The 24,809-nt window shown below is 35.2% G+C and overlaps 1 protein-coding gene across 1 annotated transcript in view; it reads right to left on the reverse strand.

The window, feature by feature from the left end:
• ZCWPW2 (zinc finger CW-type and PWWP domain containing 2) overlaps positions 1 to 24,809 on the reverse strand; it is a 104,497-nt gene that overhangs the window by 39,789 nt on the left and 39,899 nt on the right. Inside the window, exon 4 of the mRNA XM_015132322.3 lies at positions 302 to 419. Within this exon, the coding sequence (XP_014987808.3) occupies positions 302 to 419 (118 nt within the window). The remainder of the gene's footprint in view (positions 1 to 301; positions 420 to 24,809) is intronic.

Genomic DNA, 24,809 nt, shown 5'->3' on the forward strand with positions numbered 1-24,809 from the left:
AAATATATGCATTTGAAATACACAAGGGGATCTGTAGATAGTCTAAGAGTAAATAAGATAACAAAAGTGCTCACAAGAACTCCTGCATTTAAATAGAGTGTATGCTTAGTCACTGAAAATTGTTTTAGGGGACAAAATATATGCTATTCATTTATATAAAAATACTTTTCCAATAAACAATGACATACTATTTCTCTGTGAACAGAAAGAGACAGATTTTTGAATAAGCAAACATATTTTGGAAAACATACATTTGGATAAATCCTTATTTTGGAGTAATAAAGAAAAAATATTGATATACCTTGTTGTTTTGATAGGCAGCACATTTCCAGTCTTTGTTCATGAGAATATCCATAGAGTAGATATGCTTCTTGAAGTGCACTTTTATACCACTTCTTTTTATTCTTACATTTTTCTGGCTATATAAATACAGAAAAAAGAATAAAATTCTTTTTAAAATATATAACTTTGTTTTAAAATCCACTGATTAAGCTGGAACAAAATCTAATTTGGAGCATTGTATAGTATATTTCTTAGACTTTGGTATCTAATTATTATTTTATTATTATTTTAGAATTCAGCAAAATTGTGAAAATTTTGCAATTTAATAGTCAAAGGGTCAGATGTTTGGTTCGCTACATAACAAAGTAGTTAATATTAATAGATTTAATAAGAATAATGTTGATTTCTTTTTAAACAACATAGCAATTATACTAAAGTGGTACAAATTGAAAAGCAAGTTTCTTATTAGAAGAAAATTAATTTGGCAGGGTGCAGTGGCTCATGCCTGTTAATTCCAGCTACTTGGGAGGCTGAGGTAGGAGAATAGATTGAACCTGGGAGGCAGATGTTGCAGTGATGCAGGATTGTGCCATTGCACTCCAGTATGGGTGACAGAGTAAGACTCTGTTTCAAAAATAAAATAAAATAAAATAAAATAAAAAGAAATTACATTCACATCTAGTTTTAGTGTTACAGCAGATATTAACATATGCATACAAGTTTCTTAAACTTTCTGTGCCCTAGTTTCTTTATCTAGAAAATATGAATGATAACACTACATACATCATAAGGTTTCATGAGTATGAAATAAAATAATAGATTATAGTTTCATGGCATAATAAGAATTCGATAAATTATTTTACTTGGATACAGTACATTTTCTAAACACATATTTAGTTTACAAAAATATATTTTAAGAAGAAAAACAAAATGAAAAAAAATCTGGGTCAAAAATAAATATTAAATTGACCTAGTCCAATGTTTTCAGTGTTATTTTAAAACTTAGCAAAAAAGATCTGTATAATGTTTTTAAATGTTATATTTATAAAATGCATGCCATCATTTTCATTTTATTCAAAATACTTTACCAGCCAAAGGAATATGGCTATTTATTTTATTAACCTATAATTATCACCTATCTATAAAGATTATATTTTTCTCTCAGATGTATAATTCACCTTTTTCACAGAAGTGTAAATCTATATAAGACCCATATTGAATTAGTTCAGAGAATTAAACTATATATTTAAAGCTCTTCTCAAATGTCACCATACTCTTAGAGTCCCTAAATTAATATCAAGTCTGTGCTCCCACTACACATAATACTTTCATTTACTGATTTACTACTTTCTGACTTCTATTATAGTTATTTGTGTTCATGACATCACTACCCATAAAATGAAAGGTCCATGAAGATGGAGGCAATAAATAACATTTCATCTTTGCATCCTCTGCAGTACCCATTTGCCTATACCTCATGGTATATTACATAAAGTATTCAGAAAGAGGCTGATAAATTGCATTTGGTCCTGGGCACAGATTAACTTGACATAAAAGCAATGAAACAATAGGATCAAACAAAAATTTACTTTTGGACACATAATCTATGAATTTCATTTATTAAGTAAGTTATTTCATAGGAAACAGATGAAAAGAGACAGATACAATTCACTAAATACTGGAAATTTTAAATTATTTTTAGAATGTCTAAGCTAGCCTTCACAGATTTAAGACATTTCTGCAAGTCAAATGTTATAAAATTAAATTAGAAATTATAGTGAAAAATCACTATAAAGCTTATAGCACAAAACAGTTCCCATACTATTCTGTATATAGCAATGGTGTAGGAACAGTTCCTATAATATTCCCTAAAGCAGGGGTCAGACCAGTACTAGTCCGTGATCGGTTAGGAACTGGGCAGCACAGCAAGAGGGGAACGGGGGACGAACAAGCATTACTGCCTGAGCTCCACCTCCTGTCAGGTCAGCTGAGGCATTAGATTCTCATAGGAACATGAACTCTATTGTGAACTGCACGTGGGAAAGATCTAGGTTGTGTGCTCCTTATAAGAATCTAATACCTGAGGATCTGTCATTGTCTCCCATCACCTCCGGATGGGACCCTCTAGATGGAGGAAAACAAGCTCAGCGCTTTCACTGATTCTACATTATGGTGAGTTATAGAACTATTTCATTATATATTACAACGTAATGATAATAGAAATAAAGTGCACAATAAATGTAATGCACTTAAATCATCCCGAAACCATCCCCCTTCCGGACCCCTAGTCTATGGAAAAATTGTCTTCCATGAAACCGGTCCCTGGTGCCAAAAAGGTTGGAGACTGCTGCCCTACAGAAATAGTATAAGAAAAGAGTTAAAGAAAATTCTTGAGAAAAATCAGTGCCATATAGCTAAAATAAACTTTGATGACTTAGGGGAACTGAAAGGTTTAACACTTGTGTCTGGGAATCTTTGAACTTATCAGTAGGCATGTGCCACCTAGTGGTAATACAAATTAAAACCTCCTAAGGAACTCAAAAAACTAAGGATCTATTTTACGAAGAATTTTAATTTCCAAATTAGGCTCAACTGTGCTTTGTATTTTTAAATTCCTTTTTTTTTAATTGAAGAAGTGATAAGGTGCAAATTCTCACAATATGGAATGTGCCTTTCTTCCCATCCCAGGTACTACTTCTCCCAAAATTACTGTTACTAGCTGCTTTTACAGTCTTCCAGAGATATATATTTATATAATTGTACAATGTATATATTATAACATTATATATTTCTACAACTTATATAAATATATAATTAATGTTATGAATAGTTATATATAATTGATTTTTAAAATTTTCTTGAAGATTGCTGAATTTATTGATACAGCATATTCCAGACTCTCAGGATCTATCATTGAAGAAAACAGACAAAGCTTACATTCTAACCCATGAGAAGAGACAATTTATAACAAGCATAAAACATAAGGCTATAGTATAAGAGGTGATAAGTGCTCTGTAATAAAATGTAAGGCAAAGTCAGGGTGGGTAATGAGTGGTCAAGGTAACTCTCATCAAAAAGGTGAATTTAGGCTATGATCTCCCTGAAGGAGGCCAGGAAGTTACCCACATATATATCCAAGGAAAATATACTCCAGGTAGAGAAAAAAATCCTCTAATGTGGGAGAGTATATGTATATTCAAGAAGTATCAAAGAATCCAGGGTAGCTGAGTCTAATGATGAAGAGAGAGAGTAACAAGAAATGATTTCAGAAAATTAACAAGGGCCACATCATCAAGGCCTTTGCAAGCCATTGTAGGGTCTTTGGCTATTACTTTGAGTGAAATAGACACTATGGTAGAGTTCTGAGCATAAAATTAATATTTGATTTGAATTCCTGTTTTTAAAGAAATCATTCTGATTGCTTTGATGAGGAAAGGCTATACAGAGGCAAGTATAGAAGCAGGACAATTAGGAGCCTATTGCAATAATTTATGCAAGAAATGATGGCAGTGTGGACCAGGGCAGTAACAGTTACTGTGATAAAAAGTGTTAGGGCTCTGGATATAATTTGATGATAGAGCAAAAAGCACTTCCTGACCACTTGAAAATTGGTTTTGGGAGAAACGGAGGATTACTCTAGGACTTTCAAACCCAGCGGGCAAAAGGATGGAATTTGCTCTCTACTGAGATGAAGCAGGCTGTCAATAAAGAAAGATTAGGAGAAAGATCAAGAGTTCGGGGCCGGGCGCGGTGGCTCCTGCGGGTAATCCTAGCACTTTGGGAGGCTAGGTTGGGAGTTTGAGAGTTGGGCAGGTTACCTGAGCTCAGGAGTTCGAGACCTGCTTAGGCAACATAGTGAAACCCCGCCTCTACTAAAAAAAAAAAAAAGGAAAAAGAAAGAAAAAAAAAAAGCCGGGCAGTGTGGCATGTGCCTGTAGTCCCAGCTGCTCGGAAAGCTGAGGCAGCAAAATTGCTTGAACCCGGGAGGCGGAGGTTGCAGTGAGCGGAGATGGTGCCACTTCACTCCAGCCTGGAGACAAAGCGACATTCCATCTCAAAAAAAAAAAAAAAAAAAAAAAAAAGAACCCCCACATACTGACACGAGACTTCTCAATACCCAACAGGAAGATAATTACGACATCGAGGTGGAGACGTCAAGTAGCAGTTGGATATGAAAATTCAGGACAGAAAACTTACCTGCAGATAAACTTTAGGAATTACAAACATATACACATACACAAATGCGCATGTGCACGCATTTGACAATGCTCAAGTGATGGACACTTAGGTTGTTCCTAATACGCTATTGGAAGCAAGGCTGAAACAAAAACATTTTGTCCATATGTCATTTTGTCCATTTGAGAGTATACTGAAAGATAAGTTCCAAGACATAAAATTACAGGTTTAATGTATGTATATTTTAAATTTTGGAGGCTACTGTGAAATCACTTTTGAATAAGGAGGTCAAAGTTTACAGTGCCACAAGAAATATATTCAATGTATTTCCCCACACTTTGCAGAACACTTCTGTTCCAAGCTTTGACATCTTGACCAATCTTTTTTTTTTTTTATTAATTTTTAATTTTCGTAGGTACATAGTAGGTGTATATACTTATGGGTTACATAAGATATTTTGAAACAGGCATGTAATGTGTAATAATCAGATCAGGATAAACGTGATAGCTAACACCTCTAGCATTTATCTTTTGTGTTACAAACAATCCAGTTATACTCTTTAGTAATTTTTAAATGTACAATTAAATATTTTTAACTATTGTCACCCTTTTGTGCTAGAAAATACTAGGTCTTGTTCATTCTTTCTATTTTTTGGTACTCATTAACCATCTCCACATCCCCCTGACACTCCACTACCCTTCCCAGCCCGTTAACCAGCCTTGTACTCTTGATATCCATGAGTTCAACTCTTCTAATTTTTAGCTTCTACAAATAAGTGAGAAAATGCAAAGTTTATCTTTCTGTGCTTATTTCAGTTAACGTAATGACCTCCAGTTCCATCCTTGTTGTCGCAAATGATTGGATCTCATTCTTTTTCATGGCTGAATAGTACTCCATGGCATGATCCATGTTTTGTTTAACCATTCATATACTGATAGACCCTTAGGTTGCATCCAAATCTTGGCTATTGTGAACAGTGCTACAATAAACATTAGAGTGCAGATTACCTCTTCAATAAACCGATTTCCTTTCTTTTGGGTATATACATAGAAGTGGGATGGCTGGATCATATAGTAGCTCTATTTATTTATTCATTTATTTATTTTTGTGACAAAGTGTCACTCTGTCACCCAGACTGGAGTGCAGTGGCATGATTTCGGCCCAGTGCAGCCTCTGCCTCCTGGGTTCAAGCAATTCTCCTGCCTCAGTCTCCCAAGTAGCTGGGATTACAGGCATGCACCATCACGCCTGGCCAACATTTGTATTTTTAGTAGAGATCGGGTTTGCCAAGTTGGACAGGCTGGTCTTGAACTCCTGACCTCAAGTGATAAACCCACCTTGGCCTCCCAGAGTGCTGGGATTACAGGCATGAGCCACTGTACCCAGCCTACTTTTAGTTTTTGATGAACTTCCAAAGTATTCTCCGTAGTAGCTGTACTAATTTATACTCCCACCAACACTGTACAAGGATTCCCTTTTCTCCACATCCTCACCAGCATTTGTTATTGCCTGTCTTTTGGATATAAGCCATTTTATCTGGGGTAAAATAATATCTCATTGTGGTTTTAATTTGCCTCTCTGGTGATCAATGATGTTGAGCACCTTTTCATATGCCTGTTTGTCATTTGTATGTCTTCTTTTGAGAAATGTCTATTCAAATCGTTTGCCCATTTTTTATATTGGATTATTAGATTTTTTTTTTCCTATAGAGCTGTTTGAGCTTCTTATATATTCTGGTTATTAGTCCCTTGTCGAATGGGTAGTTTGCAAATATTTATTCCCATTCTGTGGGTTGTCTCTTCACTTTGTTGATTGTTTCCTTTGTTGTGCAGAAGCTTTTAACTTGATGTTATCCCGCTTGTCCACTTTTGCTTTGGTTGCCTGTGCTTGTGGAGTATTACTCAAGGGATCTTTGCCAAGACTGATGTCCTGGTAAGTTTCTCCAAAGTTTGCTTGTAGTAGTTTCATAGTTTGAGGTCTTAGATTTTAGTCTTTAATCCATTTTGATTTGATTTTCATATATGGTAAGAGATAGGGTTCTAGTTTTTCTACTGCATATGGATATCCAGTTTTCCCAGCACCATTTATTGTAGACTGTTCTTTTCCTAATGTATGTTCTTGGCACCTTTGTCAAAAATGAGCTCATTGTAGATGTATGGATTTATTTCTGGGTTCTCTGTTCTGTTCCACTGGTGATTGTGTCTGCTTTCATGCCATTACCGTATCATTTTTGTTACTATAGCTCTACAGTATAATTTGAAGTCAGGTAATGTGATTTCTTCAGTTTTGTTCCTTTTGTTTAGGATAGCTTTGGCTATTCTGAGCCTTTTGTGGTTCCATATAAATATTAGGATTCTTTTTCTCTATTTCTGCGAAGGATGTCATTGGTATTTTCATAGGGATTGCACTGAATCTGTAGATTGCTTTGGGTAGTATGGACATTTTAACAATATTGATTCTTACAATCCATAAACATGAAATATGTTTCCATTTTTTTCTGTCCTCTTCAATTTCTTGCATCATTGTTTTACAGTTTTCATTGCAGAAAATTTTCACTTTTTTGGTCGAGATAATTCCTAGGTATTTTATTTTATATGCAGCTAATGTAAACAGTATTACTCTTTTATTTGTTTTTCACATTGTTTACTATGGGCATATAAATATCCCACTGATTTTTGTATGTTGATTAGTATCCTACAACTTTACTGAATTTGATTATTAGTTCTAACAGCTTTTTGGTGAAGTCTTTAGGTTTCTCCAAATATAAGATGATATCACCTGCAAACAAGGATAATTTGACTTCTTCCTTTTCAATCTGGATGCCCTTTATATCCTTCTCTTGTCTAATTGTGCTAGCTAGCACTATGTTGAATAACAGTGGGCATCCTTGTCATGTTCCAGATTTTTAAAAAAGGCTTTCAGTTTTTCCCCATTCCGTATGATACATACTAGCTGTGTGTCTGTGGTTTTCATTATATTGAGGTATGCTTCTTATATACCCAGTTTTCTGAGTTTTTTATCATAAAAGGATGCTAAATTTTATCAAATTCTTTTTTTAGCATCAATTGAGATGATCATATGGTTTTTGTCCTTAATTCTGTTGATATGCCACATTGATTGATTTGTGTATGTTGAACCAACCCTGCATCCCTGGGATAAACCCCACTTGATCATAATGAATCATCTTGTTAGTGTGTTGTTTGGTTATATTTGCTAGTATTTGGTTGAAGATTTTTGCATCAATATTCATCAGAGATATTGGCCTGTAGTTTTCTTTTTTGATATATGTTTGTCTGGTTTTGGTACCAGAGTAATACTGGCCTCATAGAATGAGTTTGGAAGTATTCCCTCCACTTCTATTTTTTGGAATAGTTTCAGTAGAACTGGTATTAGTTATTCTTTAAATGTTTCATAGAATTCAGCAGTGAAGCCATCAGGTTCTTGGTTTTTCTTTGCTGGGAGACTTTTTATTATAGTTTTTATCTTGTTACTTGTTATTGGTCTGCTCAAGTTTTGGATTTCTTTGTAGTGCAATCTTGGTAAGTTGTACGGTCTAGAAATTTATCCATTTCTTCTAGATTTTCCAATGTATTGGCATATAGTTGCTCATGGCAGCCACTAATGAGCCTTTGAAGTTCTGTGGTATTGACTGTAATGTCTCCTTTTTAGCTCTTATTTTATTTATTGGGTCTTATCTTTTTTTTTCATAGTTAGTCTGCCTAAACGTTTGTCAATTTTATTTAGCTTTTCAAAATTTTTTTTTGTGTTGTTGATCTTTTGTATTTTATGTTTCTATTTCATTTATTTCATCTCTAATCTTCAATATTTTTCTTCTATTTATTTGAGTAAAAGAAAATCAGTTGAGTTTGAGTTTTGCTTGTTCTTGCTTTTTTAGTACTTTATAATGTATCATTAGGTTATTTATTTGAAACTTTTCTTCTTTAGGCACTCATGGCTATAAACTTCCCTTTTAGTAATGCATTTACTATATCTCATAGGTTTTGGTATGTCATGTTTCCATTATCATTTGTTTCAATAAATTTTTAAATTTCCTTTTTTTTTTTTTTTTTTGAGATGGAACCTCGCTCTGTCGCCAGACTAGAGTGCTGTGACACGATCTCGGGTCACTGCAACCTCTGACTCCCTGGTTCAAGCAATTCTCCTGCCTAAGCCTCCCAAAAAGCTGGGATTACAGGCATACACCACCACACCCATCTAATTTTTGTATTTTTAGTAGAGATGGGGTTTTACCACGTTGGCCAGGGTGGTCTCGGTCTCCTGACTTCATGATCCGCCTGCCTCGGCCTCCCAAAGTGCCGGGATTATAGGCGTGAGCCACTGTGCCCGGCCTAAATTTCCTTCTTAATTTCTGCATTGAACCACTGGTTATTTAGGAGCATACTGTTTAATTTCCGTGTGTTTGTATAGTTTCCAAAATTCTTCTTGTTATTTATTTCTAGTTTTATTCCATTGCAGTAAGATAAGTTACTTGACATACATTCAATTTTTTGAATGTTTTAAGACTTGTTTTGTGACCTAACATATGGTCTATCTTTGAGAATCATCCATGTGCTAAGGAAAAGAATATGTATTCTGCAGCCATAGGATGAAATATTCTGTAAATGTCTATTTGGTCCATATGTTCCAAAGTGCAGACTAAGTCTGATGTTTCCTTGTTAATTTTCTGTCTGGAAGATCTATCCAATGCTGCAAGTGGGATGTTGAAGTCTCCAGCTATTATTGTATTGGGATCTATCTATCTCTTTAGCTTTAATAATATTTGCTTTATATGTCTGGGTGCTCCAGTGCATGCATATATACACACACACACACACACACACACATATTTATATATATACACACACACATATATATTTATATATGTATAAACACATATATATACACACACATATATATACACACATATATATTTACAACTGTTATATCCTCTTGATAAATGAACTCCTTTATCATTATATAATAATCTTCTTTGTCTCTTCTTATAGTTTTTGTCTTGAAACCTATACTGTCTAGTATTAAGTGTATCTACTCCTGCTCTTTTGTGGTTTCCATTGGCATGGAATATCTTTTTCCATCTTTTATTTTCAGAGTACATGTGTCTTTATACGTGAAGTATGTTTCTTGTAAGCAATGGATATTAGATCTTATTTTAAAATCCATTCAGCCACTCTATGTCTTTTGATTGGAGAGTTTAGTCTATTTACATTCAATGTTATTATTGATAAGTAAGGACTTACTCCTTTTGTTATTTGTTTTCTGGTTGTTTTACAAATCCTCCTTCTTTCCTTCCTTCTTCTCTTCCTCTTAATGAAGATTATTTTTCCTGGTGGCATAATTTAGTTTATTGCTTTTTAATTTGTGTATCTGTTGTATGTTTTTTGATTTGTGATTACCATGAGGCTTGTAAATATTATAACCCATTATTTTAAGCTGATAACAACAACTGCTTACATGTTGTTACATGTAACAAACTAATAAGTAAAAAGAAAACTAATAATAACTCTGAACTTTAACTCCTTCCTCCCTCTTTTTAACTTTTTATTATTTCTATTTATATCTTATTGTACTCTCTCTGTCTTGAAAAGTTGTTGCAGTTACCATTTTTGATTGGTTCATCTTTTACTCTTTCTACTGAAGAGTAGTTTACACACCACAGTTACCGTGTTATAATATTCTGAGTTTTTCTGTGTACTTTCTATTGCCAGTGAGTTTTGGATCTTCAGATGATGTTGTGTTGCTCAGTAAGATCCTTTTCTTTCTGATTGAAGTACTCTTTTTATCATTTCTTGTAGGACAGGTCTGGTGTTGAGGAAATCTCTCCGCTTTTGTTTGTCTGGGAAAATCTTTATTTCTCCTGCATGTTTGAAGGATATTTTTGCTAGATACACTATTCTAGGGTAAAAGTTTTTCTGCTTCAGCACTTCAAATATGTTATGCCACTCTCTCCTGGCCTGTAAGGTTTCCACTGAAAAGTTTGCTGACAGGTGTATTGGAGAACCATTGTTTGTTATTTGTTTCTTTTTACTTGCTGCTTTTAGGATCCTTTCTTTATCCTTGACTTTGGAAGTTTGATTATTAAATGCCCTGAAGTAGTCTTCTTTGTGTTAATTCTGCTTGATATTCTATAATCTTCTTATACTTGGATATTGATATCTTTCTCTGTGTTTGGGAAATTCTCTGTTATTATCCCTTTAAATAAACTTTCTACCACTATCTCTTTCTTTACTTCCTCTTTAAGGCCAATAACTCTTAGATTTGCCCTCTTGAGGCTGTTTTCTAGATCTTGTAGGTGTGCTTCATTCTTTTATTTTTTTTTCTCTTTTGTCTCTTCTTTGTATTTTCAAATAGCCTGTCTTCAAGCCCATTAATTCTTTCTTCTGCTTGATCAATTCTGCTATTGAGACTCTGATGCATTCTTCATTATGTCAGTTGCATTTTTTCAACCCAGAATTTCTGCTTAATTCTTTTTAATTATTTCTATCTCTTTCTTCAATTAATCTGATAGAATTCAAAATTCCTTCTCTGTGTTATCTGGAATTTCTTTGAGTTCCTCAAAACAGCTATTTTGAATTCTGTCTGAAAGGTCACATATCTCTTCAGGATTAATGCCTGTTGCTTTATTTACTTTGTTTGATGAGGTCATGTTTTCCTGGATGGTCTTGATGCTTGTGCATGTTCATCAGTGTCTGGGCATTAAAGAGTTAGGTATTCATTGTAGTCTTCAAAGTATGGGTTTGTTTGCACCTGTTGTTCTTGGGAAGGCTTTCCAGGTATTTAAAAGACCTTGAGTGTTGTGATCTAAGCTGTATCTGCATTAGGGAGCACCGTAAGCCCAGTAATGCTATGGCTCTTACGGACTCACAGAGTGTTGGATAAGATCTAGAAGAATTCTCTGGAATATCAGGCAGAGACTCTTGTTCTCTTCCCTGACTTACGTACAAACAAACAGAATATTGCTCTCTGTGAGTCACCTGGGGCTGGGGATGATGTGACACACGCACCCTTGTGGCCTCCACCACTGGGAATGCACTGACTCTGATCTGAAGCCAGCACAGTACTGGATCTCGCCCAAGGCCCACTATAACCACTACCTCGCTACTGCCTATGTTCTCTCAATGCCCTAGGGATCTACAATCAGCAGGTTGTGATTGTTTTTTAAAAGCCATTTATATTTTATTTTATATGGAATGACTATTCAAGTCCTGTGTTAGTATGTATAATGGTCTTTTTCTTATTGACTGTAAAATCATATTTTTATATATTTTTAAAAAATACCCCTTTCTTCTATGTACTACAAATATTCTCCTCTGTTTATAGTTTGTATTTTTGTACGTTTGTATTTTCTTTTTTTGTTGTTGTTCATTTAAGTCTTTCTTCCTTGTAGAACTAGTTTGGACATAAGTATGATATGTAGCTCCAACTTCATTTTTTCCCCGCAGGTTACTATTTGTACCCATCCCATTTATTAAGCAATATAACTTTTCTTATTTGAATACAACCTGAACCATTAACTATAATTTCAAGTACTTTTGAGTTTATTTGTGGAATTTCTATATATTTCTATTAATCTGTCAAATCACTATTAGTATCATATTGCCTTAACTAGTGACATCTTGTTATATCTATCATATTTTATAGGCCTCTCTCTTTTGTTTAAACTTCTAACAAATTTATAATTAGTTTGTTTTGTCAAAGTTCTTGTTTGTTTGTTTTAATTGAGATGGCATTTAAATTAATTTAGGGAGAACTGACACCTTCCATATTAAATCTTCCACATCAAGAAAAGGATTATATCTTTCCATTTACTCATGTTTTATTTTTATTTTGAGACACAGTCTTGCTCTGTCACCCAGGCTGGAGTCCAGTGGTGCAATCTCAACTCACTGAAACTTCCACCTCCTGGGTTCAAGCAATTTTCATGCCTGAGCCTTCCAAGTAGCTGGGACTAAAGGTGTGTGCCACCACACCTGGCTAATTTTTGTATTTGTATTTTATTTTATTTACTTATTTATTTTTGAGATGGAGTCTCGCTCTGTTGCCCAGGCTGGAGTGCAGTGGCGCGATCTTGGCTCACCGCAAGCTCCAGCTCCCGGGTTCACGCTATTCTCCTGCCTCAGCCTCCAGAGTAGCTGAGACTACAGATGCCAGTCACCATGCCCGGCTAATTTTTTGTATTTTTAGCAGAGACATTATTTCACCATGTTAGCCAGGATGGTCTCGATCTCCTGACCTCATGATCCACCCGCCTCGGCCTCCCAAAGTGCTGGGATTACAAGCGTGAGCCACCATACCCAGCCTAATTTTTATATTTTTAATAGAGACAGGGTTTCGCCATGTTGACCAGGCAGGTCTTGAACTTCTGACCTTAGGTGATCTGCCTGCCTTGGCCTCCCAAAGTGCTGGGATTACAGGCACGAGCCATCACAGCCAGTCTCGGGCTTTATTTTCCGTCTCTTAGCATTTTGAAGTTTTATTCACACAGATCTTGCACATTTCTTCTTAGGCTTACACCAGTGTATTATTTATGCTTTGTTGCTATTATAAATGAGAATTTTAGTCTCTTTATATTTTCAAAATGGTTACTTCTTTTTTTTTCCCCTTCCAACTTTTATTTTGGGTTCAGGGGCCACATGTTCAGGTCCATTACATGGGTAAATTGTGTGTTATGTGGGTTTGGTGTACAGATTATTTCATCACCCAGGCAATGAGCACAGTACCCAATGGTAGTTTTTCTGTCTTCACTCTCCTCCCATCCTACTAGAAGACTGCTTGAAGTAGGCCCTGGTGTCTACTGTTCCTATCTTTGTGTCCATGTGTACTCAATGTTCAGCTTCCACTTAGAAGTGAGAACATGCGGTATTTGGTTTTCTGTTTCTGCATTGATTCTCTTAGGATTATGACCTCTGACTCTATCTATGTTGCTACAAATGACATGATTTTGTTCTTTTTATGGCTACATAGTATTCTGTGGTGTCTATGTACCACATTTTCTTTATCCAGACTACCAATGATGGGCATCTAGGTTGATTCCATCTATTTGCTATTGTGAATGATGCTGTGATGAACATACGTGTGCTTGTGTCTTTCAGGAAGAAAGATTATGACCTGACATACCACTGAATTTTCTTATGCTTTTAATCATTTTTTCCTATTGTTTATAATAGGTTTGTTTACCATAGGTTTTTTTTGTTTGTTTGAGTTCCATGGGTTTTACAGGTATACACTTGTCTACTAATAATGTAATTTTTCTGCTTCCTTTCTTGTGTGGGCACTTTTGATTCTTTCTTTGGTTAATTATATTAGCCAATTAGACCAGAATAATATTACATAATAGTAGCAGTCCTATCTACTTTTAAAAATTCAAATTTCCCACCTGAACAACCAGTTTTTTCTCTAATTAAAATAAAAATATAAAATGAGTTTATGTTCTTTTCGTGAGATGTTGAAGTAATTCACATTTATTTAACTGCATTATTTTGAGAAGCTAACAAACAAGTTTGTTTGAAATCATTCTCATAAACTTAGCTCTTTTAGACATTATCATAATCTTTCAATTTGAGTCTTCCACTGAAAGGCTTCTGGATTGACAAGAAGCTAAGACTCAGCATCTCACTAAACATAATAGATTCATTCTATATACTAATTACTGGATAAAGTTTGTGAAAGATGAATGAACATCATGCTTGAATGAACTACAGTAATACCATTATGGTTAAGTTCCATCTTAAAATGCCATAGTATGTAAAGAGACAAATATTTGGTTTGGAACACATTTATATTATATTTTAGAAACAAATTAGAAAAGGAAAGAAAGCTGTTTTATAGATAAGGTCAAACTAAGGTAAAAACTACATTTAAAAAATTATCTTTTGAAAGCATGGAAACATTTACATTTACTTTTCTAACCAGCAATCAAATAGATAATTAAGTTCATATTTAACAAATAATTATTCTCAAAGACAAATACTATTCAAAATAGGATTCAAGCTTAAGCAGAAAGCAACTGCCATTAAAACTTTTTCAACTATAATCTGGATGTTTCTTAAGCCTTGGCTAAAATCTACAGAAATTCCTGTGATGTTTCTGATAACACTAAAATAATAAAATGTCCTGCAATTAGTTTTAGTGCCCCAATATTAAAAAGCCAAAGTGTCCTCTAGCATGTAAGAAACAAAATTCCAAACTTCATTTCAAGTTAAAGCTCCTGTGCCCTACAAGCTAGCAGTACACTTCAGGCTGCCAGTGGTTCTCCTTGTCCATCTATGCTGCTTCTTCTCCCCCACTATGTTCTAAGTCCTCTGTGGCTGAAAGAGTTAGATATGGAGAATACAAGAGAAATTGCAGAAAATATATTTATTTATCTTCTCTTATGGCAATCTAGGATTGGTGCTCTGTGGGCTTGAAGTTTTTTTTTTTTTTTTTTTTTTTTTTTTTTTTACTACAGTGTGTTTTGCGGGTTGTTAGAGGGTCTTCTCTCCCAACTAGGAACATCTGATTGACAACTTCCTCGAGAGGAGCAATGTCTTTTTTTTAGTTGGTTGCTTTCAACCTGTATCTCATTATCATATTCTGCCTCTTTCTGCTTAGGTTGCATGAAGGCAGGAAGCCCTTTTGGGTGGAGATTCTTAAACTGACCCCTGACTCTTCCCATTTTGTCTGCATCATTGCTCCTGAAAACTGGAATAACGCTGGCCATTCCCAGTGCTGCCATCTGTCTTCAGTTTTCACTGTGTAGATTTCTCAGGGAGAAGTTTTATATCAATATACTGTATTGCTCAAGCTCTAAGACACATTCATCAGGTATTCAAAAAAACAAAACAAAACAAAACAAAATAAAACAAACAAACAAACAACACCCTTGTACTTCACATGAGGTAAAGAAAAATGACCATCTTCTTTTTCCCAAGATAGGGAGGAAGGAGGTATAGAGAAAATACCACAATGTACCAAAATTTCCTCCCCCAAAATTTTCCTTTTCATTTCTTTTCATTCCCTTTCCTTCTCTTTCCCTTCCCTTCTTTACTTCTCTTTCCCTCCCTTTCTTTACTTCTCTTTCCCTCCCTTTCTCTCTCCTTTCCTTCCTCCCTCCCTCGCTCCCTTCCTTCCTTCCTTCCTTCCTTCCTTCCTTCCTTCCTTCCTTCCTTCCTTCCTTCCCTCCCTCCCTCCCTTCTTCCCTCCCTCCTTCCCTCCCTCCCTCCTTTCTTCTTTCTTTCTTTCACAGGGTCTTGCTCTGTTGAACAGGCTGGACTGCAGTGTCATGATCATAGCTCACTGAACCCTTGAACTCCTGAGTTCAAGGGATCATTCCACCTCAGCCTCCCAAGTAGCTAGGACTACAAGCATGAACCACCACCCAAAAATTTCTGTATGTTCAACCTCCAACCTTTTATAAAATTGACTTAAGGGATGCCAAGCTAGTTTGGCACCTCCTTGTAAATTCTGCATACATACTCTTGTACCTCACTTTGTGATGCAAAAATAATTATTTTTGTCCTTAGCTTGAGGTTCTAAAGACTTTCACTAAAATCTGAATATATCTAATAATTTTAGAATTTTCAAATTAGGTTCTCTCCCAACCCAAAGCAAAACACAGACAAATTTTAATTTTTTAATTTAACATTTAAATTTAAACATTTTCAAGGCAGCTCTGTAGTAAAAACTTCCAAGAACCTAAAAGCTTATAAAGTCAAGGGTTAATACCAGTAACTCCAGATGAGACTATAGGAAGGAGTGGGTACCATGATCATCACATTCCAGTAAACCTTATAATTCTGAGAGAGAATATTATATCCTTAATATGTCTATATTACTGTGGCAAGTTTGAACTTGAGTTTTCTCAATCAGTTTTATTACATTTTCAGTGGAGGATAAAAGAAGTAATAATTACAGAAAGAGAAGAAAGACACTTAGACTAAAAATTTATGTAAACTTATGAATATAAATAAATGATTTTTGATAAATGAATAAGCATGGAAATGTTTGGAGCAAGAGTGAGGTTTGAGACTAAACATATGGCTAGACAGAGAAGATAATGCTCTATGTCTGAGAAAATCCCTAGCTGTGTCCAAAACTGAAGTTTGTAAACCACTATTCTATGTGATCTTGTTTTAATCAGGTATTATCGACCAACTGAAGGCCTTAACCTCATTTTTCCTTTCCCATTTCCTTAAGGAAGAAATCGAATGTCTCTTTTCAATAACTTTTGACTCACTGAACAAGGTTTATGCTATTTCTACATACTAATGTGGATTTAAAAAAATCAAGGTAAAAATACGTAACGGTTTGTCCACCAGTGAGGACAGTGGAGAGAAATTTGCAATCTGGCAGAAATTCATGTCTTCTGTTGCTTCCTATTTTAAGACTTTTTTCCTCTACAAAAGAACTAATCAAGATGTAATAAATAATAACCTGGGGTTATAGCAGGATAAATCTTACTTTTCAAACTTGAATGTGTAAGCAATGTCATATTACCTCGTATTTGCAAAATCAAATTGAATGTGACAGTGCTCATCCAACCAAGATAATAAGAAATTGGATCTCTGTTATTTTGGGGCCACCTTTTACATTCCCTAGGTTCACATAAATCGGAAAGGCATTGTGCCTAAAAGGTGCTTGAAAAATGAGGGCAGATCACTGCTCTTCAGCCCATCATGGTTACATGAATATTATTTTTGTTCACGTCCCTTGAAGTTAGGCAACCCAACAGCTTCTTTGCCACACCTTGACAAAATAATCTTTTCAGAGGCTAGGACTCTTGATAGCATAGGTTCAACTTCCCTGGGTATACCATGGTGCTGTTCTTCTTCAGGGTACTGCCACATGCCCAGGGCACTGACAGACTTTTGTTCTCTTCTAAATGTGAGAGACTAGCTTCTCTGCCTTGCTGTTCCTGTGTCTCCCTTGCAGTGGTCCTGGCCTCTGTGTTCCCAGTCTGCCCTGCCACTCTCAAGGAACTCAGGTCAGGAAAACAAGCAAACCCTGCTTTTGACCATCCACAACAGAAAACTCCCCTGACATACGAAAATGTAAGGGGCCTGACTACTTTTTGCAGTAAAAGAAAGAAAAATACAATCGAGACAAAAATTATTATCAACTAACCCGTGGTGTTTGGTTAATTGTAGGGAAGAATGTCCTAGCTATGTGACTTTGAACATTAGAATAGATAGGGAGGTGACAGTCTTTCCTTCCCACCCCTTGGTATTCTACTTCTTTACTCTGCCTATTGCACTGATTTTTCTACATAGAACTCAAAAATAACTAACATACTATATTGTTTTTCTTATTTATTTCTTTATTACATGTCTTATTCCACTAATTTAAATTTTATGAGGGCATTCAATTTTGTCTATTTTGTTCACTTTGGAACCTAGAAGAATTTCAAATAATAGGAGTTCAGTAGATATTTATTGAGTAGTATAGACAGACATATTTCGTTCAAGGTGGCATGAAAAACAACCCAGTCAGGAAACTGGAGATGAAAACGAAAGGCTGCTACATTTTTTAATCCTGAATTATGTGATTACCCTCTACAAAGGAAAAAGAAAATTTTACAAACATAATGATCACCTGGTATTACAGTGATACTAAAATAATATAAAACTTCATTTTGGGTAAAGTATTTCATAGGTCAGTGATTTATCCTCTAGTATTGGTAGCATTTTTTTTCTTGAAAAAAATATGTGTCTAATGTCAAGTATAATGTTATATAAAAAAATGGTACATAATTTTAAAGTAATTCAATCAAATGTTCTCAGTATGACCAATCTGGGGAATGGGAGAACCTTGTAACAATACTCTAGGTACAATGACAACATCTATAATCTAAAATTATCAATTCAAATATCAATATTAAGGCTAACTGCAAATATAAGCACCTCCAATTTAGAAAATGTATCTTTTATACACAATGTTTATATATTTAAAATCTAGAAAACTGGAATGACACATACTTACAAACTTCAAAAATTCATTGATATGATTTCAAATATTGATCATTTCTTTAAATTATTTCTTATCTGTCTTTAGCAACATGTGGATATAAGTCATAGATCTCATAATCTAAAGAAATAAAACATTATTATCCTTTGGACTGCATCACCACTAAATGTTTAAAAACCAACACTACCACCTATTATAAAGTATCTGTCTACAGATTTATGTCAATTGCTGCTATTTATACATTCAAAGTTGCAATGTAGCTCACTGATTCTAACCATGTATTGCACTGACGCATCATTCTATTTACTATTGTGCCAAAGTTATCGCTCTTTTCCTCTGTTGGGCAGATCATTTTCACTTAAGCAGTTCAGTAGAAACTTAATCACTAGGATATCTTGTCTTCTTTAAATTGGATTTCTGCAACAGCAACCAGTAATCCAGACAGTAAGAACATTCCTGTTCCTTTGATACAAACTAGAAGAATGCTACACTATACCCATGTGCATTAGAGAAGCCATAGCTTTAGTTAGCCTCCTTGGCTTTCTAATAATATCTGCCTTCCTGCTTACCTGTCACTTTAACATTGGTTCATACGATCTTCAAACAATCAAATCTGGATTATTTAGACAGCTTATTCAAATTATTGAATACTTGAAGCAAATATTGCTTAAAAAATATTACTGAGTTGTTGCTTACTCTGCTTAAGTTTCCTACAGACACAAATAGTAATTTTGCTTCCTTAACTCAGCAGAATTTTAAGATCAAAACAACTTGTGTATCCCACTCCCCATGCCATTGGAAAGTGTAAACTATTAAAGCTGACAAAGAAAAAAAGAAAAAGAAAAAGAAAAAAAAGGCTAGCTCTGTTTAGTGTGATCCCTTACATCAGATTGAGAGATAATGCCAAGAATGCAATGGGCACTAGAGAAGAAATTAGGCAGAGAAAAATAATAAGAAAATTTGGGAGTCAAATCTTTATACTGTAATTCCATTACTTGGCTTAAAATTATTTGAAAGTATCAAGACAGAAGGTCAAATTCCTAACTGGGTACTCCCTGCAACATTGCAGGTAGGGGTAGGGAGGTAGGAAATCAAGCAGTTTATGATAAAATGGTTCCAATGAACCAATCAGAAAAATCACAAGGTACTAGATAAGCTTTGTATTCACCTAGACTTTAACATATATTTACTAAAGATTTTGAATATCTAAGCTCTTTTCCTATCTGGAAGGAATACACAACTGCTGCATGTGGCAATATTTTTTAAAGAAGCCCCAATTTGATATTTTAGGTTTGTCCATTATCTGGAGTGACATCCTTTTAGAAAACAATTTTTATACCACCAATATGCCAGTTATATAGTGTGATAGACCTGAAATCGGATTTTGAGAAGAGAAAGTGAGAGGGCTCTGGCTGTCACAGCAGAGAGAAAATCAGGCACCACCAAAAGAAGAAACATATTTAAAAGGACAAGGGAGTTTAATGTCACAATCCTGTCCAAGATTTTCCTGGCTTCTTCAGTACCACAGCTTCATAAATACTTTCATACATTCCATAGAGTAAACACAATAAATGCAATGCACATTCACATAAATATCTTCTTTAGTTAATTCCAGCACCACACAGAAAATATTTTTGGGAAAATAATCTGCTATACAGTGATTCTTGAGATTTACCAAGGACAGTGACTTCTGTTGCCCAGGCTGGAGTGCAGTGGTGCGATCTCAGATCACTGCAACCTCCACCTCCCGGGTTCACACCATTCTCCTGCCTCAGCCTCCCTAGTAGCTGGGACTATAGGTGCCCGCCACCACGCCTGACTAATTTTTTGTATTTTTAGTGGAGACAGCGTTTCACCATGTTAGCCAGGATGGTCTCAATCTCCTGACCTCGTGATCACCCGCTTCGGCCTCCCAAAGTGCTGGGATTACAGGCGTGAGCCACTGCGCCTGGCCAAGAATATGTATTTTTTTTTTTTTTTTTTTTTTGAGACGGAGTCTCGCGCTGTCGCCCAGGCTGGAGTGCAGTGACCGGATCTCGGCTCACTGCAAGCTGCGCCTCCCGGGTTCACGCCAAGGAATATGTATTTTTAAGGAGCTCTACAGCAGAATGTGATGACCAGCAAGCCTGGGAACCAAGAGTAGGATCAAAACAAACAAATATAAACAAACAAATAAAAAAACACAAAACGAACGACGCCAACAGGATAACAACATTTGTATTAATAACAACCAGTTACTGCTGTGTTAAAAGGGAATGAAATAAATCCTAGGTTTTAATGACAGCATGAAGAGCCTTCAAATCCACGGCAAGAAATCAATGCCCTAAGCATGACTAAAAGACCTTTCACATCTTTATTCAGCTTTGAAAGACCCCGGTTAAAGGTTAAACTAGTTAATCAGGTTGGCTGAATTAACAACAGTTGATCAATAAGAAGGCCTGTGCGGTTTTCCAGTTTACGAATGATAGCTTATTATGAATTTGGTATGCTTATGAAGATGAGAATCAGATGCCCCAATGTAAATTTCAAACAGGTTAACATACAATATAAAAACCTGGAGTTTGTAATCATAAGATCTGAGCTTGAGTCCTGGTTCTGCTGCTGTGTAACCTCAGGCAAGTCACTTAACCTGAACCTTAGCACTCTTAACGACAAATGAAGATTATGTGAGATTATTATTTGATGTCTACAGTCCAAAAAATGAGATAGGAACTCTATTCACAACAGAGAGAAGTTGGCCATGTATATATTTAATTTCTATAGGAGTTTTACAATTTAATGAACCTAATATTTTAAAGTTACTAATTTCTTCAATGCTTGTATAGTACTGACGGGCACCATCCTAAGCGCTTCACAGATAACTCATTTAGCTTTTTAACAAGCTTATAAAGTAGATACTAGAATCCTCATTTTACAGATGAGAAAGCAGAGGCACTGAGTTTAGAACTTGCACAAGTTTACATAGAGAGTAAGACAGAGCTGTAATTCATACACAGACAACCTAGAGAGTTTCTGTGCTCAGCCACTACCAAATGATATTGTTTCACTACAAGGTAATTCTATTGCCTAACTATCAAAGATGGTGTTATAAAGAGTTCCTTAGCTCATATCATAAAAAAATAAGTGGTGTTGAAAATGATGAAAAACTGCCATGTGGCATTGGTCACTTTCATATTGCTTAGGAAAAAATTTTTAGGACGATTAATCAGTAGTTAAAAACTTAAATCACCAATGAACTGTACATTTAAAAATGATTAAAATGGTAAACTTTATCCTATATCTATTTTAATATAATTTTTTAAAAAAGAATAAAAACACTGTGTACAGTTTAAAGTATTTTACATATTCTGATTTCAAGGTGTAGAATTTTTATTTTTAACAAAACTGAAATTCATCAAGTCTGTAGCAAAAAAAGCAGTTGTAAACTCTGCTGTGTAAAATGATAGTGAAGTATTAGTAATATATTGATGAACACAACACAAGAAGCAAATGAGCATAGAGTCAACAGATAATGTTTAAGGCCAGTGCTTATCTAAAGTGCTGTTATCTTCCACTGCTCTAGCCAGGCAGACTGCTGCAGCTAGAGACATTAAATAGAACTGCAAGAAGTGTACAGGTTTAAATCAGCCATGAAATAAGCATGCACTCATTTGCACTGAGTCTTTAAAAACTCAGGATTAGCCTAAAAAATTTTAGACAACAATATTAATGGATATCAAGACCTGAACCTAAAATAATGTTACTATACTTGGATGCTATTTTCTACTCAATACTTGCTTGTTTTTCATAGAATATGTGTTTAAGGGGAAACCCTGGTTGTATTTATTACAAACAGATGCTCAGATTCTACGTTTAATGATAAAATTATAAGGGCAGGTGAGAAATCTAGGTAAAAAAGATGGTTAAATATGTGATGCAGAATCAGTACATATTCTGTGAGCTAAACAAATGGTAAAGAAGTGATGATTCTAAATTTATTTTCAAAACTAGTTTAGTCAGCATTGTTTAGGATTTGGGGATACTGGATTTCACCTAATTCATGGACTGGACCTGATCCTTTACTAGAAGACACTTTAAAGGAAAGTTAGAGGGCAGAGGTATAAAGAAGAGATGATGCCATTCCTACTGAAACTATGCCAAAAAATAGAGAAGGAGGGACTCCTCCCTAACTCATTCTATGAGGCCAGTATCATACTGATACCAAAACTTGGTATAGATACAACAACAAAAAAAAGAAAACTTCAGGCCAATATCCTTGATGAACATCAATGCAAAAATCCTCATCAAAATACTGGCAAACCAAATCCAGCAGCACATCAAAAAGCTTATCCACCATGATTAAGTTGGCTTCATCCCCGGCATGCAAGGTTGGTTCAACATATGCAAATCAATAAATGTGATGAATCAGAAAAGAACACATGATTATCTATTGAATAGATGCAGACAAGACCTTTGATAAAATTCAGCATCTCTTCATGTAAAAAACTCTCAATAAACTAGGTATTGAAGGAACATACCTCAAAATAATAAGAACCATAAAAGACAAACCCACAGCCAACATCATACTGAATGCAAAAGCTGGAAGCACTCCCCTTGAAAACTAGAACAAGACAAGGATGGCCTCTCTCATCTCTCCTACTCAACACAGTATTGGAAGTTATGGCCAGGACAATCAAGCAAGAGAAAGAAATAGTATTCAAATAGGAAAGGAGAAAGTCAAATTATCTTTATTTGCAAATGACATAATCCTATGTCTAGAAAACCCCATTGTCTCAGCCCAAAAGCTTCTTAAGCTGACAAGCAGCTTCAACACAGTATCAGGACACAACATCAATACACGAAAATTGCTAGCATTCACCAACAACAAGCAAACCGAGAGCAAAATTGCAAATGAACTCCCATTGACAACTGCTGCAAAAAGAATAAAATATCTAGGAATACCGCTAACAAGGGAAGTGAAGGACTTCTTCAAGGAGAATGACAAACCACTGCTCAAAGAAATTAGACAGGACAGAAACAAATGGAAAAACATCCATGCTCATGGACAGGAAGAATCAATATTATGAAAATGGCCATACTGCCCAAAGTAATTTATAGATTCAATGTTATTCCCATTAAACTACCATTGACTTTCTTCACAGAATTAGTAAAAGCTCTTTTAAAATTCATATGGAACTGAAAAAGAGCCTGAATAGCCAAAACAATCCTAAGCGAAGAGAACAAAGCTGGAGACATCATGCTACCTGACTTCAAATTATACTACAGGGCTACAGTAACCAAAACAGCATGGTACTAGTACAAGCATGATACTGGTACAAGAACAGATACATAGATCAGTGAAACATAATAGAGAACCCAGAAATAAGGCCACACACCTAAGCTATCTGATCTTCAACAAAACTGACAAAAATAACCACTGGGGAAAGGATTCCCTATTTAATAGAAGCTGCTGGGAGAACTGGCTAGCCATATCTAGAAAATTGAAACTGGACCCCTTCCTTACACCATTTACAAAAATTAACTCAAGATGAAATAAAGACTTAAATGTAACACCCAAAACTATAAAAACACTGGAAAAAAAAACTAGGCAATACCATTCAGAACATAGGCACGGGCAAAGATTTCATGACAAAAGTCAAAAGCAATTGAACAAAAGCAAAAATTGACAACTGGGATCTAGTTAAACTAAAGTGCTTCTGTACAGCAAAAGAAACTATCAACAGAGTAAACAGGCAACCTACAGAATGGGAGAAACTTTGTGTAATCTATTCATCTGACAAAAGTCTAATATTCACTATCTATAAGAACTTAAATAAATTTACACGAAAATAACAAACAGCCCCATTTAAAAGTGGGCCAAGTATATGAACAGACACTTCTCAAAAGAAGACATACATGCCGCCAACAAGCCTATGAAAGAAAGTTCAACATCACTGATCATCAGAAAAATACAAATCAAAACCACAATGAGTGACCATCTCACACCAGTCAGAATGGCTATTACTAAAAAGTCAAAAAATAACAGATGCTGGTGAGGTTGTAAAGAAAAGCGAATACTTATACACTGATCGCGGGAGTGTAAATTAGTTCAACCATTGTGGAAGACTGTGTGGTGATTCCTCAAAGATCTTGAGTCAGAAATACCATTAGACCCAGCAATCCCATTACTGGGTATAGACCCAAAGGAATACAAATCACTCTATTATAAAGACACATGCACACATATGTTCACTGTAGCACTATTCACAATAGCATATACATTGAATCAACCTGGATGCCGATCAATGGTAGACTGGATAAAGAAAATGTGGTACACATACAACATGAAATACTGTGCAGCCATAAGAAGGAACGAGATCATGTCCTTTGCACAGACATGGATGGAGCTAGAG

This window comes from Macaca mulatta, chromosome 2 (assembly GCF_049350105.2).
Source record: "Macaca mulatta isolate MMU2019108-1 chromosome 2, T2T-MMU8v2.0, whole genome shotgun sequence".
In the NCBI taxonomy this organism is placed as follows: Eukaryota; Metazoa; Chordata; class Mammalia; order Primates; family Cercopithecidae; genus Macaca; species Macaca mulatta.